General features: G+C 40.6%; 1 protein-coding gene across 1 annotated transcript in view; it reads left to right on the top strand.

The window, feature by feature from the left end:
* The window catches only part of fstl5 (follistatin-like 5), a 126,675-nt gene that overhangs the window by 16,577 nt on the left and 89,043 nt on the right, over positions 1–21,055 (top strand). The window contains exon 4 of the mRNA XM_078289030.1: positions 13,856–14,104. Coding sequence (XP_078145156.1) covers positions 13,856–14,104 — 249 coding nt within the window. The remainder of the gene's footprint in view (positions 1–13,855; positions 14,105–21,055) is intronic.

The following is a 21,055-nucleotide window of genomic DNA, read 5'->3' as shown; positions in this document are numbered from 1 at the left end:
CAAAACCGAAGGTGTGGCTACACGAGATTGCCACTTCATAAACATTGCATCAGAAACCGGCCAATTTATGAAACAAGGTAAGGGAAAGTCTGTGAATGTATTGAAACCAATGGCCTTGACTAGTTTTAGCATGTTGGTGAAGAAAAGAGCATTAGTCTGTACAGAAATCAGCAGTAACACAACCTAGAATTATTTTAAATTAAACTATACAACAGTTAGTTCCGGTCGAGCAATTTGATTGGACAAGAGGCATTCCATGAGTGCTGATATACAGTATAACAGCACTGGGACGCTGTACTGTATGTATCACTCCGCTTCACAGGTGTTCTAATGTAATCCTGATTAGGCTGCGTTCACACACAGCGTTTTTTGTGTGGAGAAAGCTCTGCCTGGAGCGCTTCTTGTGAGGAGAAATAAAAAGTGGATCATGACAACGTCATCTGACGTTAGCTGAGTAGCTGGCTAGCTAACCAGCTGGTTAGCACTTCTAGCAGACAATACAGTGTTGTGCAACAAACAAATGCTTACCAGATATTCCCAGTGCACGTCCACACAAAACTCTAACTTCATTCGCACCTAGTAGCGACAACGCAAATATGGATACATTTTACCTTAATTATGAACGATTGGCCGAGGCGGAAGATTGGGAAGAAAGTAAGCTGAAATCGTCTGTGCTAACCTAAAAGTAGCTAGCTAGCTTGCAGTCGGGAAACAGTTTACCTGTTGCTTGGCAACACTTGGTAGTGGAATCCTGAGGGAACTGTTTTTGTTGGCGGAGACAAATAACAGACAAAAATCATCGTCTCAAATTACCATTACTTGATGAATAGCTTTGTTTATACAACTGTTGTATAAAAGCAATATCACACTCGACACTGTGGTTATCTTCGGCACTCGGCCTGCTGCCTCGTGCCTACGACCGAATCACAGCCGTGCTGATATACAGTACAACAGCACTCCCTCTCCTGTGATATTGCTTAAATAATCAATTTCACACTCTCTCTCATTTTGTCTTTTTTACATTTCATGGGAAAGATCATATGGAACAATGTCAAGTATCTCAGTAACTTAGTACATTTTAAACTTTTTACTCTGCTCAAATCATTTTTTATACCAGTAATTTTACCTCTACACAAGGAAAGTTTAAGCAAAGTAACAGTCCTTCTCCTTCAGCAGGATGTTTTAGCAGTCTTTCCACCCCTGTAAATTTGGAACTGCTCCACCGACAATGAACAGATTATTTTGTGGGCTCACATAATGTTTGATTTTTTAAAACCAAATGAGCTCTAGTCCTGTTATCAGCTGTGATGTAGGAAAAGCGGCCTTATCTCCAGCAAACCCTTCTGGGCCCTTATCCCAGTCACTTTTACCATCATTTCCATTTCATTCCACAGATTTTCATTCTACAGATTTTAAATTCCGATTACATCACAGGGCCAAATCATAGTTCTCTGGCTTCTGGCTGCGGGAGAGAGTTGTTCATGTTCATAAATATTGATTGGACTGTCCTAGGCCACAGGAATAAAATTTATGAACCCTTAAACTGAGTGGCATACCGCTTTAAGACATAGTATAGTGTTATGGCATGCAGAAGAGTGTGAAACTGCTCATGTAAAAATGCTAATAACACAAAATTGAGTGATAGGTGTCCTGATGATCATCACTGGTGGCAAAAGAAACGTAATGTGCTGCACAGTTAGCAAGATCAACAGTATTACCATCAACACTTATCTTCAGGCTATAAATGACTCCCAGGATGTTGATACCCATAACTTTTGGCAAAACCATATCCTGAATATGTAGAATTAAATGGAGTGAGACGAATCTAATTGAGATTCATCAATAATTCTCAGTGATCCACATGAACCCGCGGTACTTACAGTGGATAACGATGAAGGCTCGGTCATAGCGGCCTATTTTTTTTTTTCCATCCTCTGAAGGTCAACACAGTAATCGCAGGGAGAACATTATCTTGAAGGGCGGTTCCTGCTCTCGGCGGAGATTCACTTTAATGTACCTTTTATCTGAATGGGTGGACCGCTGCAGAGTCCGAGCTTAAAACAACCCCACACACAGCTCTCACACACACACACACACACACACACACACACACACCATAATAGCAATAGGGGACTTAATATCCGAAAGTGAATGCCATTTCCTAAGTTGTGCAGCAGCAACTCCATCCCCCAAAAAAAACATTCTTAGGGATTTCTCAGAAGTTTATATCCAACTTCCCCCAGGAGCTTGACATTAATCGCCTCACAGCGGGCGTCAACGGCATTAATATCTAACTCCAGAGTTTGGGGTCAATTTAGGAAGCATAAATAGACCTTATGAGTCAAAGTGGCGAGGGTCTTAGTGTCTCTAACACACTCAGATTCCAGATTATGCTTCCAAGCTCTTTTTTGTTGCACAGTCAGTATCAGTGTTTGCATGCTGAGCGATGTAAAAAGTCATGTTGACTGGCAGTAGACTCTTGTCTTGTTACATGGTCTCTGTCTCAGCTGGGGTTTAGCTTATCGCTGCAGTTGGGTGAAAAAAAAAAAAAAAATACAGAACTGCAATTTTGGTGTCTTTCTTGAGCTGAAAGCTTAGATAGTCTTTCATGTGTTTCATCATTCCCCCAAAAATGTATTTTTGCAGATGCGTTTCTTTTTTTTTATCAGACAGGAGCAATATCTGCTTTAACCTCTTCACTATTCAGTTCATGTCCCATTTTTCGGTGACACTGGATTTTTTTTGCCCTTTGAAAAAGGCCCCCATTGAGTTTAAACGGAATAACCCTCCATAGGCTATACAACAAAGCCTTGATCCATCTCCTTTGCTTTCGGACCTGGAGCAGAGACAGACGACCATATTTAAAGTTTCACTCCAAAATTAAATATCCAATATTTGAAAAAAATGGAGACCCACTCCTAGAATATGATTGCTGGGCATAAAAGAAAAAAAAAGTAATTATAAAATATTCTGATTCTTATCTCGTTATTATAAATTATTAGGTGATATGACATGCTGATTATATTTTAAACTTAATTGTTTCAGGTTTATGTTCAAGAGCACTACATAGTCATAGAATTTTGCTTAGTGTTGCAGGAATACATCTGCTGCTGAAATACTAAGTGCCGGAGACTATTTTCATTCAAAATTGATATGTAGCCTTGTGTTTCGGAGTGAGAAAGACTTCATAGTAAAGCTAGTAAAGCCCACCAGGCAAGTAGGGGGAATGCCCTGAAAGACTGTCAGTACTGCGTTTGAGCGTAGATAAATCTGCTTTATTTCATTAATGTCACTTGGAATATGTGCCCATGCAGGCACGATTTCAAAGGAAAAAGGACTCCAAGCCCAGAAACATGCAAGGCACCGCAGGTACAGTAGTGGAGGGAGAGTTTAGGACCAGGCAGAGACCGTTTTCGGTGTCCTCCTGCCTTAATTTAATTACATATATAAATTACTTATATTCATAAATGGAATATGGAATATGGAATGAGCATGAGATAGAAAAGAAGATAGATGCTACATTGGGGGTGGGGGTGGTGTGTATGTGTGTGTGTGTGTGTGTGGGGGAGGGGGGGTCGGGGGGGTCGGGGGGGGTGTCCAGGGACAGATGAAGACCTGGTCCATTTCCTGCGCACTCCTGCTTCTTTATCATGAAGCCTTTGTAGCTTCTTCTTCATCCTTCTAAAAACCTCACGGCAACGTTCCATTGAAGCTGGAGAAAACCAAAGCACAGGACTGACAGACATTTTTTTTTTCTTCATCATTAAGCTGTTCGACAAAGGCTTTTACACACAGGCTGACAGTATGTGGCAGTTAAAATGAGTGATAACGGTATGGCTGTGAAAGACAGAGTTGAAATTTGAGTTATTGTAGAATGAGAACGTTACAGACAGCTTGTTTTCCATCAAGAGCAGCCCTTCAAAACTCCAGGCCCTAAAAATCCATAATAAATATCTCTTTTAAAAATTCCCATTTTGGGACTTAAGCTGAAGTTTGTTTGATGAATATTTATTTGATCATCTCTACTAAATCTATTGCTATTTTTCTCCAATTAGACATTTCCAGCACTGCAAACTAGTGGCTAGACATGTTGCCCGGTAACCATGAAGTCACAGGTTTGATCGCTGCAGCAGCCAGTGTGTCCTGTCAAAGTGCCCTTGAGCAGGACACAGAACCCCTACCTGCTCACTTACTGGAAGAGCATTGAGCGTTGAATGTTTTTTCAGTAATTTCGAAAGGTTGAATAAAATGTTCAAACTAAACCGAATCTATCTGTACAAAATATGCTTTTGTTTTGATTTCCATTGATGAATGTTCATTGGTTGCAATCATTGGCTACATTTATTCCATAATCCCTAACCCTAATCCTTAAAGGGTCTACCATCATCAGCATGGTGGGCAGGTTGGACTGTTTCAGAATCAACAGCAATGAACGTTCTATCATTTTTACCGCATTAGCACATTTTTCTTCTACTACTTCCCCGGCGGATAAATGGGCCGGTCCGTTAAAATTCGTGCTGTTTGGAGGACTACATAGATGCCAAATTTACCAGAACATCCTACCGATTAGTAATAAAGTCTCATATTATATATTCCAGTGTGTGTTTTTGCCAAAAAGCAAGGCAAAAACAAATTGCCAGATTTTTGAATGGACCTTGGAGTGGTAGAATGGCCTTCAAACAACAACAAAAACACACGCCGCGCCTCGGCCCTGCGGTGCGTGCTCCGTGGCTGTTTACTTTGTTCCATTCACTACCATTCGGGAACCTCTACTTCATATTATGCTTCAGTAAAGCAGAAATATTACACATTTAACCTTTAACCCTCACCACTACATATCTAACCTTAAACCTAACCCTAACCCAAACCCTTAACCCTAACCTAAACCTAATCCCATTTCTGATTGTAACCCTAAACCAAGTCCTAAACCTAAACTATTGCTTTATAGAAGTGAAGACTTTGGAGGAGTTTCGTCATTTTTCTATCCTTGTGAGGATTTTTGATTTGCTTACATTTGATCCTCATAAATATAAAAATACAAGGGCACACACACACTTAGATGCATGCATTCACACAATCATCTCAAAAGCATGAGCACAAAAGAGAGAGCAAAGCAAAAATATCAGACATAAGAGAAACCGCACCGCTGTTTGCTGTATGCTGTTTGCTGTTTGCTGTTTTCTAACCAACCAGACAGCTCACTGTAATATGAATTAGTATTGGGAGTAGCGTGAGGTGCTTACAATTAGTCGGCGCTCCTTGACAAATAGGGTTGTTGGTTGAAACGCTCCCAGTGCTGCATCCTGATGTGGACAGAATGAGAGAGAAGCCGGCCCACGTTCAGTCATTAGGCCGGGGAATGAAATGGGACGGAAAGTCACCAAGTGGCTGCCAGGTGCTCTCAAATCCACTCACACACACACAGAGACACGCACACACACAGGGATAGACAGACAGACAGAAACACACACACACACGAGTGGAAATAACAAATTACATTTACTCTTGTTAATGCAGTTGAGTAGCTTTGTACTTTTTTAAAGGTTTTTTAAAGTCAGTAGTTTTACTATATGTCACTATATTTTACATCACATCTATACAGAGTGCAATTATTTTCTCCATAAGCATTTCAGAAACTGGCTGATTGAAAATAGCATCTGCATCTGCTAAAGCATGTGGCAATGTTTAAGTAACTGTAACATTAACTGCTCAAAGTTATCTATGATAGTAGTTTAGTTAACATTAACAGAACAACCAGCTACAGTATTCATGCTTAGCTTTAGCCTAACATTAGTTGTCTAGCTAGCCTTGCTAGCTAGTTGGGCATCTACTAACAAAAGAAACATCAATGCAGTAACCTTATTGAAAAATGGGGATGGGCATTTTCAGTGTTGTGTTTTTTGAAATCACAGATTGATGACATTTACTTCAAAATCTTATTTTTAGAATGCTCAACATGGTCTATAAAACATGTAATATCACATACTCTCTGTCCTCTTGCCCTTACACTGCATGGGAAAGACCATATATGTAGCCTATGTAGCCTACTGTAAATGTCTTATTTTTTACTCAGTATTTCTTACTCTACTGTGTGTACTGTGTACATTTTAAATGAGCTACTTTTTACTTTTGCTAAAGTAGATTTTTACACTAGTCAGTTTAGGCCTACTTCTACTTGAGTAACATTTCAGCAAACTAAAGGCTCATTTATGCTCCCTTTACGTACGAAAATAAATACGTCCATTTCAAACGATGTAACCGTCACTGCCCACATACTTCCATGCGTCCTTTACGTTGGCATCATGTTAAGCAATACATCCACTAGAGGGCAGTAGAGAGTCAAAAGTGTGTGTGTGTGTGTGTGTGGTACTGCTCCGTTTCATCCGTATCCGTAAGCTTTCAGAAAACGTGCACAAATACGAACGAAATGAACACAGAGTACAGACAGAAGGCTCCGTCCGTATCCGTATACGTATTTAACGTTGAGCATAATTGAGCCTTAACAGTACTTCCTTGAATAGGATTTTTTGCTACTCTTTCCACCCCTGGACCTGCACACACAGGAGCGCTCTGTGAAGTACTTGTAGAGAATTGAGATAAGTATTACTAATCTGGAGAACATCTCAGTACAGAGAATAGCCATGATGTGAAGGTCACAATAAATATTAGAGAAAAATATTCTGAAATGAATATCTCACCGAACCACTGACAAGGTGGAAAATGCAGGAGTTTATTATTATTGATACAGTTTTTTTTTCTTTTCTGTATTTACAGTATGTCCTTTGTACTCTATAAAGCACTTCGTGATGAACGTCTTTGTTAGACAGCGTTTTATGAATAAATTTGACATGACTTGATTTGGGTGTTCTGTCAGAGCTCGCAGACAACTGGCATACTCTATTCATGTGCTGTCATTTGTGTTTGGAGAAGAGCTACAAGATGGATGTTCAGGGGTAAACATCCCCCTCTCCTGTATCTTCCTCCTCCACCTGCACTGAAAATGTTCCTATCTTCTTTAAAAAAACGTAATACCTTTTCCCCCGGCTCTTATTTCTTTATCTAACTCCCCTCCATCATAAGTGATAATTCTAGGGACACAGGAATATTTGTGGCTGCAGGTCAGCGCACTACGGCTTTAACTCTTGCACTCCTTAGTATTGGTTGCTTGTAATCAGGGGCGGAGCTTGCCTTTCATGCGTATGGGTGCAAGCTAGAGCTGTGATCTCATGTTGTAGGTCAGAAATGCAGTGCTGCTTCCCAGTGAGCTGTCAAAACAACAACAGAAGTGTTTAGCCAAAATTTGGTATATTTACCAATTCAGTTTAAGTCATGTAAATGCCTCGGTATCACAGCAAATCTTTTTTTTTTTCAAAATCTGCCATATTGCACAGAATCTACAAATTCATTTTTCTGGATTTCATCATCAAATGTGTCAGTGACTGTGCTGATAAAGGTTATAAGAGTGAATTAGCAACTCCAAATAGTCGATATATGCTTTTTTTTTTTTTAATTTTTTTTTTTTACCAATATTACTACTTTCCTAGAGATTTTCAAAATTGTTGGCCTTGGTGCCAGGCACATACGGCACCAATTCAGATTCCGCTTATGCTTACTGTTGGCAAGGTAAAGAGTAAAGTGGCTTTTACTGTTCAGTCACCCTGGATAAGAGCTAAATGTGTGAAATGTGAACGTAAGCTTTCTCTCAACCTGTGTGTGAAGTATTTTATAGTTGGAAAGCAGAGACAGCTAGTAGACGGCTGGCACGGCTTCAGAGTGCAGCGCTCACCTTTCATTAAACAGGGAGAGGCCAAGCGATGCCAAGGAATTGTCCTCTGTTCAAGTTTAGAGTGGATTGAACTTGCAAAACAAAAAACAAAAAAATGGTAAAAGAAAAAACCTGCCAAATAAAACTACAGGCAAAGCAATCTTCAGTCCAACTATGCATCCGTGCTATGAAACCGTCTTTAAAACTGATGTACTCCAGCCAGCAGTCACTCGTTAAGTCATGTGATTAACTAACGAACAGGAGGCAGTGTTAACGAACCAACCAACATCAGAAAGAAGAGAAATGGCCTTCACTGATTGGACCGTGTGCATGTCACTCAAACCAACATCTAGAACAAGGAACTTATTTTATCTGCAGGACAAAGTTAGTTCTTTGCTTGTGCCTCAGTATCCATTTAGTTTTTGTTTTTGTTTTACTTGGTAAGAACAGCAAAGGTACGGCACGCTCCAACTCAAATCTAGTTAGGCTTCACTGTGCGCTGCATTCAGAGGAAGGTCTATGGAGCCATTGAGGTGGAAGGGAAGTCATCAATGTTTTAAACAAAGTGAGGTACTGGGTTCCAAAGGGTTGAAAAAGCTCTTATGCCTTAAATAGCTTCTCATAAAATGTTCACGAGTTGTTTATGCCACCAAGACGAGCGAAAGCGTTGTCACAGTATTGCAATTAGCATATGGTGGGGGAAGGAGAGGAAGTGCATTTCAGCTGGTGTTAACACAACACCTCCATAGCTGGATGCAGGCCCTTCAGCTTGGTAGTATTAATGGATTTGTATTTGGTTAGACTCATGTATATATAATCATGTGGTGAAGTGATAATTATGCTATATTGTGTCATATTTATTTATATTTTCCTTATAAGGCCTATTGGCTTTGCAGTGCAGTGGCTTTTATGGGCAAGACCTTATGTTGAAAGGCCAAGGACAGCCACAGAGAACCAAGAAAAAAAAGGATAAAATAAAAATGATTTTTCATTTTTAAACAGATTAAAGTGGCACTAATATGTGGGTATGTATTGTCACAGAAAACACACACACACACACACACACACACACACACACACACACACACACACACACACACACACACACAAAACTATAAAATGTTTTTCAATGTTGGACAAAAGTAGATTACCACTTTGAGTTATGAAGGGATAGGAAATTTGCTCTATTTCTTTTTTTTTCCTGTGTGGAAAATACTATTATGGCAGGGTGGCTTACTTGTGAAAAAGCCTGTCCTGTAAATTAAAGGTCACAGGTTTGATCCCCACAACAGCCAAATGTCTCTCTTGTCAAAGTGTCCCTTAAGCAAGACACTGAACTACCTGTTCACTCATTGTAAGAGTGTCTGCTAAAAGGTCTAACATATAATTGAAATCTATAAGATTGTGCCTAACCTACAACTCACAATGCTGAAAATAAATCATGCTTTGGGCCATTAAATTTCTCTGTCCATAAATATGTCACAGATAATTCGTTGCCAACAAATTGGTGACATTTTACTGCTTGCTGTAGAACTTGCTGTTCCCGAGACGCTGCTAATGGTCACAGTTTAATTTAGTCAATGTGTGAGAATGAAACCCTCTTGTTAGGAGCTGAGTGATGGCCGATATAATGACGTCGGACCTTCAGCCATGAATACATTAAACTTTTCTTTGCGTGACAACAGGTTGGCTAAAAATACACTTGGTGCCGCTACTGTAAATGCTAGTTTATCTGCTACAGTACACACACACACACACAAACACACACACATTCCAGTTTCTGCCGGTCTCCACAGAGCCTTGTGTACCTGCTCGACGTCTGCTGAGACTTTCAAGGAACTTAATCGAGCGGAGTCTCAGCTGGTGTGAGAGAATGCAACATTGTTTATGTGCCATGTAAAGTTTTAGCATTGTTTTAGTGGTTGTTTATTCCGATTTGCATCCCCTTGTTCTCGTTCATGGGCCTTGTGGGCCAGCTTAACTCGAGCGAGCTTAGAGCCTCTGACTGTTGTTTACCACACTCTACTCTCTCCCCCAGGACTCTGAGCTGCTGTAATGGAAAACATCAGATGGGTACCAGACGAACATTCTTAGTTTAGGGAAAGAGGACGCCAGAAATAGGAAATATAGCTTGTTGAAAAAAGATGTATATCTGAGAGTGAGTGCGCTTCAAAACGATTGCCGTGTTGCTTAAGTGAATATGAGCGTTTCGATTCAGCCTGAGCTCCTGTGATGTTAGAAGGCAGCTCAAAAAGGCTTTACAAAAAGAACAGGTTGTTGCACATTTGCGGAGGAAAATGTCCGTTTTACTGTTTTGTGTTTTTCTTGAGCTGTGGTAGCGGGGCTTTGATCCATCCGCAATGCCGATCTGATCGTGTCGGCCATGTCCAAGTACGTCTGTCATCCTTTTACACAGTGTTCACCTCATTATGCATGCATCAAGGGATGATGCCCTTCAAATGATGCACAATGGAGTCATATATGTCAAGACCTTGGTGCCGTATAATGCGGTCTGAATAAACACCAGCGTCCTACCTGCATAGAGCAGATTTACTGCCTGCCTCGTTGGTTTTAATGAGATCATTCAGAATCATTTTCTTCACATCTATAGCTATTCTCTACACTGAGACAGTTTCCCTATTCATTCCTAATACTTATCTATAATATACTTGATTTTCTGACACGGAGCAATGATCATATTGTATCGCATTGTTTCGCATTGTATAGTATTGTACAGAGGTGGAAAGTAACTAAGTACATTTACTCAAGTACTCTACTTAAGTACAATTTTGAGGTACTGCCATTTTACTTGAGTATTTCCATTTTGTGAGACTTTATACTTGTACTCCACTACATTTCAGAGGGAAATATTGTACTTTTTACTCCACTACATTTGTCTGATGGCTGTAGTTACTAGTTACTTTGCAGAATAAGGTTTTACATGCAAAACATACGATAAGCTCATAAAATATGTTGCATTGTTAGAGTTTAAACTTCCAACAGTATATGGAGCAGTTAGACCGACAACATTAAAATACTTCTTACAGGTTAATACATTAACAATTTTACATCCTGAAAGGGACTATTCTTCAGAATGAGTACTTAAGTACATTTTACTGCAAATACTTCTATACTTTTACTTAAGTAAACTTTTGAATGCAGAACTTTTACTTGTAATGAAGTAGCCTACTTTTCCATTATGGTTTTGCTACTTTTACTTAAGTAAAGGATTTCAGTACTTTCTCCACCACTGGTATTGTATCATATCGTACATGATGTAATGGGCTGCAGGGTGACATAGTAGTAGGCAAACTCTGTGACCCAGTTGACAGGAAGCATCTGCTCTGCTCAAGTGTCCTTGAGCAAGACACCGAATCACTTTATTTCCACCCGTACCCGCAGTCTGTGCTCCTTGTAGGCGTTTTACATTTCAGCGAACTTCTCAGCGCACAGTTGCAGTTTAAAACTCAATGACCCTCGGGGACGTACTGGGCACTGCGCATCCCTATCCCTGCCCACCCCCTCCCAAGCAATAAGTCATCAATAAACGAATGGCTGTGCAGAATTAGTCATTTGTCTCCGATGCCAGCTGATCACCAGGCTGTGGGACGTGCATACTGATAACAAATGGCTCTGCCCTTCGCTGACCCCGCTGGTGGCAGAGGACGCCTGGCTGTGCGACACAAATTCCCATTGAATAATCATTATGCCAGGGCACCGCGGGGAATTAATAAACTAGCAAATTGACTGGCTCCAATCAGGTCACAGTGTACACACTTGTATCGTCTAAATCCTCTGTGACGGCTAGAGGATAATACAGACCGGTGTGTGGGGGTCTGACTGAGGCTTAGCACTTCAAGTCGGTTTGTTTGCCCTTCCATCCACCTGTCAAAAGTTAGGTTTGTATATTCATGACCACCTTTCGGTTGAAAACCACACGTCTGTTAAAAAGGAAGATTTTCAGGAATGAAGAAAGAAAGGAGAAACAAAAACAAAACACTGAAATTGAAGTTTAGCCGGCGACAGCAATATGCTAAACCTCAGTAAAACTCCAGACTGTGCAAAAGAAACAGGTGTCTACTGTTTGACATCAAGACTGAGATCAAGACACTGATACTAACTGAACTGAAAACAAGAGCTTGAAAGTTTCTCTTTAACAGCAGTGATATACTTTCTATATCCATGAACATTGGGCATTTTATCTTGACCTCCATGTGAGTTTATGCATTGGAAACCATGCTGCTCAAATCCCAGATGCATTGGAGACTGGTTGTAATTAATGCACTGAAACACATCCCACTCAGGACTCTCTAGTCGATATTTATTGGTCGGTGCAACACAGACAGAGTGCAATATGGGAGGGAAGTTTGGAAAGCCTAAACTGTATGCTTATCAGTCAGTAAAATTATTTTACATTTTCCGTTACATTTTAGCTGGACACTCTCATCCAGAGCGGTTCACCGTGAGCGAGTAGGGGTTCGGTGACATTGACTGCTACAATATGGAAATCGAGCCAGCTGGTCACTGGCTGTTGTGGGGACGGTCTCTCTTACAGCTCGGCTGCCCTGCTGTCCTGTGCTGTAGTTTGCTGCAACACAGTCCCACCAAATTTCTCGAAATGAGGAAAATCTCTGAAAGGCAGATTTTATGCTGTGGACCCAAACAATGTAACGATTACGTTCCTCCATCATGAAAGGATTATGTGACCTGTTGTCTAATGTCACACCATTTTTACATGTTCGTCATGTGAAAAGGTTAGCTAATATTTAAGGTTAGACAATTAAAATAACTTTAAAACAACAACAAAATCGTCCTTAAAATTGTAATTTACATTAAATCTAGCTAACGTTAACATTTGAAATCAAAGTAACCTGGAAAATTGAAAAGAACAATCTGATTGTTTTTTGTGTGGGCAATTCACTTTCCAACCCAGTTCCAGATCACTGACACTAAGCAGTGGGCAGCCAGCAGCAGCAGGTGTGTGATGATTAACTGATTGCAGGATGCAAAATGGCTTAAAATAACGGTGTTACCACAGCCGTCACAACGATCGCGACTTTTACTTTTGGTACATAAGTACATTTGATAGTTGATAATTTAAGACTTCTAATTGAGTGATATGTGAGAGAACTTTCAGTTTTACTTAAGTTGTTCTTTGTCAAAGTATCTCTACTTGAATTTAAGTACACGTTTTGAGTACTTGTTCCACCCCTAATTGCAATCCCATTCCTTTGACAATGTGCATAAGGACAATGCACCGACTTCTAAGTGGCCTTTTTACAAATGGAATAAGCGGTGAACAAACCTATAATCATTATCTCTGTAATCATTGCCAACCGTCCCTATGTTCACAGCTTAATCTATAGCCTTAGCAGCCATTAGCTCCATCGGTTGTGTTTTTTTTTCTGCTGTGCTGATGAAGTCCCTTTCTCCCCCCATGAGGACGATTCCAAAGGGCAACGGAGCTGTTACCTAAGAGACCTGAGAGTGAGCAAGCTGCCATTAGAGAGGCAATACATTTGATGTGGTTCATGGGTTGCTGTACAGGCTGATCTGTGGCCTGTCAAGACTCGTTAGCGTTCGTACAGTCGGAGATGACGAACCAAAACATAATCCCCTCCCCCCCCCCAAGATACGAGAGAGTATCACACTAATCTTTTCTTTAGGGCAAACCTTGTTCTTGTAAATCCTTTTGTAAGTGAAACAATCTTCAAAATCCTACCACCCAGTTTCTATTAATATATACAGTATACTATATCTCCCCCCACACTGCTGTTATAGAAACAGCACACAGCTGCAGTTTTGGTTCTCTTATGACCTTTTTTGTTTTTCAGCTCAAGGGCGGTCTCACTACTCACTACGCCACCTTGCTGTCCCAAATTTTACTTGAATTGAAAGTTTACATTGTTACTGAGTTTTATGATCTTTTGGTCCTGTTAAAAAAACCCACTGTATTGTTTCAACAATACATGTGCATCGATAAGAAACTGCATTTTTCTTCCCTATGAATGTACTTTGACAGATACAGCGCATGGTTTTGGTCCGACCACAGCATACTTTGACGCCATTCTTTTCTTTGTGTTTCCCCAGGTTTTATGGGACACAATGGCTACCCCGGCCCATGTGAACACAAGTACTGTGGCTTGGGACGTCACTGTGTGGTCAACCATGAGACCGGCCAAGGGGAGTGTAACTGTTTGGACCGCTGTAAACCGCACTATAAACCCGTGTGCGGTTCAGATGGGAAGCTGTACCAGAACCACTGTGAGCTGCATCGGGCCTCGTGCCTCGGAGGCCACAGGATTACCATCATGCACAGTGAGGAGTGCTTCTACAAAGGTAAGAGCTCATGTGACCTTTTTATACTAAGGGATGTGCGTGGTCTAGTGCATATTGTATGTCTTGCACTGTCTGTGGAGTCCTGTTGTCCCTGTACCCTGTAGGGTTTGATTTGATTGGGTTTGAAGGGTTTGATTCCCACTATAGCCAGGGCTACAAATGTATCATGGTATGCACATGCATTACTACATTTGAAATATGGCTCTGCACCAATGTCACCAGGATAAATTCCTGTACATTTAGTGAATTTAGTGGCTCTGTGGAAGAACTCAGGACAAGAGAGTGGCAGTTTGACAGATTTATTCAATCTGCAGGTTGGGAGCCAAGGAACTCAAAATCTGGATGATTGCACAGAGTTTTATAGTGTTGAATATTCATGATTATGTTAATACCGATAGAATATAATAAAACTATTGGTCAAAAGGTATTAGGTCATATGACAAACCAATGATAATAATTATAGTTGTAGCACTTTAAGGAGATGAGTAATAAGAGGTGACCCCCTTCTTCTAGAAGACAACAAGTTATTATTTTGTCAAGGCCACTTGCTCAATGTTTTCTATTTGGGTATTTGCATATTCCAAGCTCACAGTTCTGTGAGAAACACACAATATGTTACTTTAGAGTTTAATATCATGATGGGGAAGCAGATTCAGTATTCTTGAGTTTTAGGTACTTTTAGGTTACATATTAAGCGAGCATATAGGAATGTTGTTTAGTATAGGTACTTTTTCATTTCTTCCTCAACAGGGTTAAACTTATTACCTACAAAACAGATGATTTGGTTGGATGCTTTTATCCAAAGTGACTTGCAGTAACAGATGAGTGCATACATTTTTAGTACGGTGGCCCCATGGGACACAAACGCCCACCCCTGGGCGGTGTTAGTGCCATGCCCTACCCATTGAGCCACACAGGACCTCATCTAGGTTACTTATGACCTGGAGGAACTGGAAAATGAAAGTGCATTAAGTAGCCTTACTTTAAACTTAGAAGAAGAGGAATAACTGAAATGTATATGAGCGAGCGGCTTAAGCAGTGTGGGAAATTAACACCAGCCATCAGCCAAGTGCTGGCTGCTAAGCTCGTCTACTCCACCACCCACTTTGGCAGGTAACCAGCCATCATTTGGAAGTTCTGTTATAATCTACTTCTAGTTGGTTGGTAAAATAGTGAAAGTCTCTGAATTTTGGGAAGCACCAGCCACTTTGGCTGATAGACAGAAACAGTTAGTTTCCCACCCGGGGCTTAAATGGCTCATAGAGTGGATTTGCAAAAATACAACAAAATGCTCCAACAAAGATACATGTTCAATCACTACACCCAGGATTAGTGAATGGAGTGCAGCAGGAAATTGTTCTTTGTGTTGTTTTTTTTAAGTGTGACACATTTTAGACAAATGATTGGGTGAGATGTTGTGGCACTTAGGCAAAAGTCTAAGAGGACGACTGGTTTTGGGACACCAGCTTACTGTTTAATTTACTTGAGGGGTCGTGGACATAATTTCAACAAAATATCTGCGAAGGCAGGAGCTCATAACCTCAAATGACTCTCACCCACGCTTTCCTCCAACATCCAAGCTAAGTTTCTACATCGGTGTTCACCCCCGTCAAACAGCAGGAGGGATAGTTACATCAGAACCAGTGTATTGGTAAATATTGCATATTCTATACTGCATAATAGAACATCAACTCGTGTGGGATTATTATACAATAAAAAACAGAATTTATGAGAATTTATCACTCTCACAATAATCCCCTGAGTTTTACAGTTCAGAAGGTGTATGACAGTTACATGAGGCGCTCCACATCTACATGACTTACATCAAAGTACAAAAACATACATGAAATAACATAACAGAGCGAACATAATGTACAGCATAGAACATACCACATCTTACAGAATATATAGTAAAAACATGACACATTAGCTACTACTAGTACAGCAAACAGTACAGAAGATACAACGTACAATATATAACATACCACAGCTAACAAAACATATCCAGTAGTGCATAACTTTGCATGGAGAATGCATTGTGCAGAACAAAGGACACCATCTGAAACAGTCATGTGTTTCTTTCTGAAATGCACGGCTTGCTTTGGAAGCAGGAGCAGGTGGTAGCGCTGTAGTGCTCATATTTCCCCAGAGAAGGTTGACTGCTCTCTACCATTGATTGTATAAACACACCAATTATTCTTGGTCCCTAGAAACAAGGCTACTCTCCCTTTTGTAAAGCTAGACATCAGCCAAGTTACAGCTCCTGACACCGGGAACCTTTGTTCCATTCAGGGTGAAGGGGAAAAGTAGCAAAGTGCTCACAGATCACATATTCATAATATTCATGAGCCATTGACTGAGTCTCTCCATTGATTCGACAGAGTTTCTAAGCTCCCTTGCTAACTTAGAAAAGTAACTTTATAGCAGACTGGAAATGGCATTGGAACTATATACGCTTGCACATCAAAGCCTCTGTAGCCTTTCTTACAGAGTTTTGGATGCAACGCTCTTGGATCCTGAATCCAAAACAAACCCAAACAAAAGAAAAACAAACGAACAGCACATTCGTCTAACCATGCGCGCGTTCTTCCGTTGAAATGTTCCATTTAGGGCTGAACAAAGCTAAACCAAAGGCAGCAAAACAATTACAGCTTTTACAACAATTCCCTAAACCGTACAATTTGCCAACATACAAACCCCCCCCATACAGTAACAGCAACCTCATGACTTGGCAAGCATTGAGAGCAGCCTACACAGAAGCAGCAAAGGCAAGCCATTGTTAGCAATCAGAGCATCTGTTTCATCCCAATCAGAGAAAAAGGCATTCAGATCAGTGCTACATCCCTGGTGGGTGACATCCTAATCAGCCTCTCTCATGTGTCCTGTCTTGTCTGACACCCCCCAACCACCACCACCACCACCACCCCACCCCCCCTACCCGAAGGCCACCAATCAGCATCTATCCGCAATGCAGAGTGGGATATTTGACCAGCGTCAGGCAATCAATATCAGATCAACAGGAGCCGAAAAAAGAAAAGGGGAAAAAAAAAACGGGTCTCTTTTTCCTCTCATCTCGCCCCTTGCTCAGTCCAGAGGTTTTTTTCTTTTAACTGTGACTGATATGTAATCAATTTCTCATTGGATGTGAACGCCGGGGAAAGGACATGGGAACCTGCTGGAGCGATTAGAATCCTCTGCTGAAGGCATTGTTTTCTCTTCAACACTGCAAATATTCAGTGTGTTTTTGTCCACTTCTTGTTAATTCATTCACTCAAAATTAGCCCTCCATATAAGAAACAGAAGGACAGGCTTTATAACACACGGCCGCAAGAGCATTTGTTCTTCGCTGCGAATACAAAAGTCACAGTGCCAGTTGGGGGGGAAATGGATAATTGAGCAAATGTAATGGAGCTTACAGCCAAATAATCCAGACGTAATTACGATTCAGGGGTTATTAGTGGATAAAATGAAATGTGCCCTAGATGACATGTTAAATGTGTCATTTAATTACTTCTCCTCCAGGTGATGGTTTCAATTTACCTAGCGCTAAGGAGCTATATGCTCATTATCACAGCATAATAATGAATTCCTGTCATTTCAATATTAGCTTAAATTGTTTTGCAGTCTGAAGCTGTCAGCGGAGAGATTGTACCATTTTTCTGCAAGGCCGTAGGGCACTCAGCCCAATAACCATCACACTAAAAAAATAGGTTCAAAAAGGTTTTTTATTAGTGATATGCAGGTCAACTTATTTTAGGCCGACACCTGTCTAACCTACCAGAGATCCAAGGGAAAACCTCTAGTCCTCCATCACACAACCGCCAGTCAAACACAGATCCAAACACAGAGACACATTTGTATTTTTATATAGTGAATTTACAGATTGTATTTTTACAGTATACACTACCAGTCAAAAGTTTGGACACACCTGATTGAATGTACTGTGTTTTTCTTCATCTTAAAGCCATTTTGATCTAAAGGCTTATGTTTAAATGCTTGAAATTTGTTTTTTAGACAAATATAAATAGTGAAGTTGATCCTATGTATGAATCTTTCCAAAGCCTTTGCCTTTCCATCAAGGCAAAGGGCGGTTACTTTAAAGAATCTAAAATATAAGATAGTTTTGATTTGTTTAACACTTTTTTGGTCACTGCATAATTCCATTTCTGTTACTTCATAGTTTTGATGTCTTTACTATTATTCTAAAATGTGAAAACCAGTAAACAAAGAAAAATGCGTGTGTCCAAACTTTTGACTGGTAGTGTGTATATCCAAGTGTCATAGTGATGTCTTATTGCAACCAGATCCTGTAAGCAGATAAGTCTAGGGCATCTAAGATCACTGAAAAGATTCTGCTCCAGATTAATTTGATAGACAGACAATTAGTCCCTCGGGCAAGCTTAGGCTTAGAGCTGCTGGCAATGATTGCTTTTGAATTGACACCCATATGCAAAGAAGTCGAGCCACTAGTGGTTCTGGTCCTAGCTGGATGAGTCTATGTTGGAAACGGACAGGCCTTGTCAGCCAGACCTTCTCTCTGCCTCTTATCTGCTATGGAAGACAGGATAAAAAATGACAGCCATGTGTTGACTGAAGCTTCTCATTAGCGCTGGGGAGAGCATATGACCCCCATCTTCCCCCCACGCTGCACGGCAACTTAGCCAGGATCGGATCTGATTGAAAATTAAGTGGTGCACAAAAGCCTGTCCAATCTGTGGAGGGCAATGTGTGCATGAAGGCGAGCAATCTCTGCAGCAGGCAATTGCCACAAGCGGAGACAATTAAGGCTAAGGTTGTGGCACACCAAGCAAGTGGTTTCAGTGCATTCAGCACATCCAATTATCTGGGAGATCATACATTTAGAAAACATTTGGCTCCCGATACACCTTGCATGCTGGAGCTTCTAAATTATTTATTTGCTATTTAAGGTTGTTGCTGCGTCTTTCATCTACTTTGCAAGGTATCTATCACGTTGTGATGTTGGAAGATAGACGAAAGTTTTACATAAGCTTTGTTTCCAGTTTGAGGTGAGCTCACATCACATCACATCACATCATACTGTACCTACTTAAAGGAGAGTGGCTTCATATGCTGTAGACTTCATGTATAGGAAGGATACTTTTTGAAATTATTCATATACAATGAGATATTTTTAGCCATGGAGTGGGCAGTGTATCCTCCTGTGCTTGTTTATTGACAAACTTGAAAGTATGCAGTCACAGATGAGAAGATCCTGGTGGGATTTCTCATGCATTTCCTACCAATATGGTGCTTTACCATATACATAGCTCATTGGCTCATTTACCCAGGGAGAACATATTGAGGGCAAGCCCTTTTTTACAAATATGTCCTGTTTACAAAATATCAAGGATGTGACAGGCGAATACTATGAAAACACAAGGTCTAATGTAACTATCTCTTGTGCTATTAAAATAGTGCTTATGTAGAAATCTGGCTTGGATGTCAGAAGAAAAGAGGGTGGATAAGAGCAGGTATGTCATTGTGGTTGTCAGTAGGCACCTTCTATTAAATATATTTCATTGAAATAGGCCCACAACTCCTCCATAAGGCTCAAGAGTAAATTTTGGCATCCACCTCCTCTCTAAATGTGATCATAAACTGTAAGCCAAAAGACTAGTAGCCAGGAAATTTGATGTTTTATTGTCACTATACACGAGAAGTGTCTTGTTCATATGCATTTTGCTTACAATACTGTGTATGCCTCAACTTTCCAGAATCTTAGCTTACTGTCAGAACATGTACAGTATCCGTACACTCAAAAGGTTATGAAATCTCCTCATTAAATAATCAACTATAACCTTTATCCTCCAAGAAACCACCAGTGTGATACTGCAAGCTACTGTTGTTGTCTGTCTTTACATACACACACACACACACACACACACACACACACACACACACACACACGCCTATTGTATATGCTGGGATGGCAATTAAGATTGCTATGCAACATTTCAGAGGCGACTATAAATAGTAAACAATATCCTACAGACTCTGACTCATAGCAGTAGCCAGTGGTTTTCAGAGGGGTTGTGTTCATTACATACAGATATTTTCAATTAAATTAAAAACAAATTGTCGATTTAATTTATCACTAGTATAAATGTAGTTGATTATCAGTGTAACGTGATTAGGCTTTGTGTCGGCCTGTAATCTCATTTTCGCTCAGACACGTGCTAGTGTGCGCACATACACACACACACACAAACACACACACACACACACAAACATAGAGTAGATCTATCTGGCTTTACGTAGGGCCTGGATCCACTTCAACAGCAGGTCTGATTCTTTTAATAGAGGCTGGCAACTTCAACAATTAGTCTGACACAAACAAACAAACAAACCAATGAGAAACAGCATGAGAAAATGTATTTTTTGAGGTTACAATGTGGCATTTTTATTTTATTGTATCGTTGTTGTGTTACTATTGTAAAATGCACAGTTGGATTTCATACCTTGCACCAAACTGAGCACATATGCTGCACAGAAATAATGAACATCTGTAATTAGGCTGTGTCTATAAAAGTAGGCCTTGTTGAAATACAGTGCTTTTGTTGTCAGCCGCCTCCCCGGCATCTCAATACAGCTAACTCCTTGCGGACGAGTCCCCCGAGCTCTGCAAAGAAAAATACGCTCATGAAGCATCATAGCTTCCTGCCTCTGGAGACCCTCTACCTTAACGATGTCTCTGCGTCTTCCCCGTCCCGGAGAGAGACCGGTGTGATCAGCCTGTGTACAGTAAAGGGCCTCAGAACCCCTTGTGCGTTCTGGCTTTCTTTTAATGACTCGGCAGTGCCATTAATGCTGCGACCTCTCTACGAGACCTGGCAGCGTCATCGGCTGCAGCGCCAAAGAACAGGCTCCTCATTAAAATCTGGACCTGTGGATCATTAAGTTTTCAAGGACGCCCCAGCCGTTGTCAGCCGC

This window comes from Centroberyx gerrardi, chromosome 16 (assembly GCF_048128805.1).
Source record: "Centroberyx gerrardi isolate f3 chromosome 16, fCenGer3.hap1.cur.20231027, whole genome shotgun sequence".
NCBI lineage: Eukaryota > Metazoa > Chordata > Actinopteri > Beryciformes > Berycidae > Centroberyx > Centroberyx gerrardi.
This window is presented reverse-complemented; position numbering and strand designations above follow the sequence as displayed.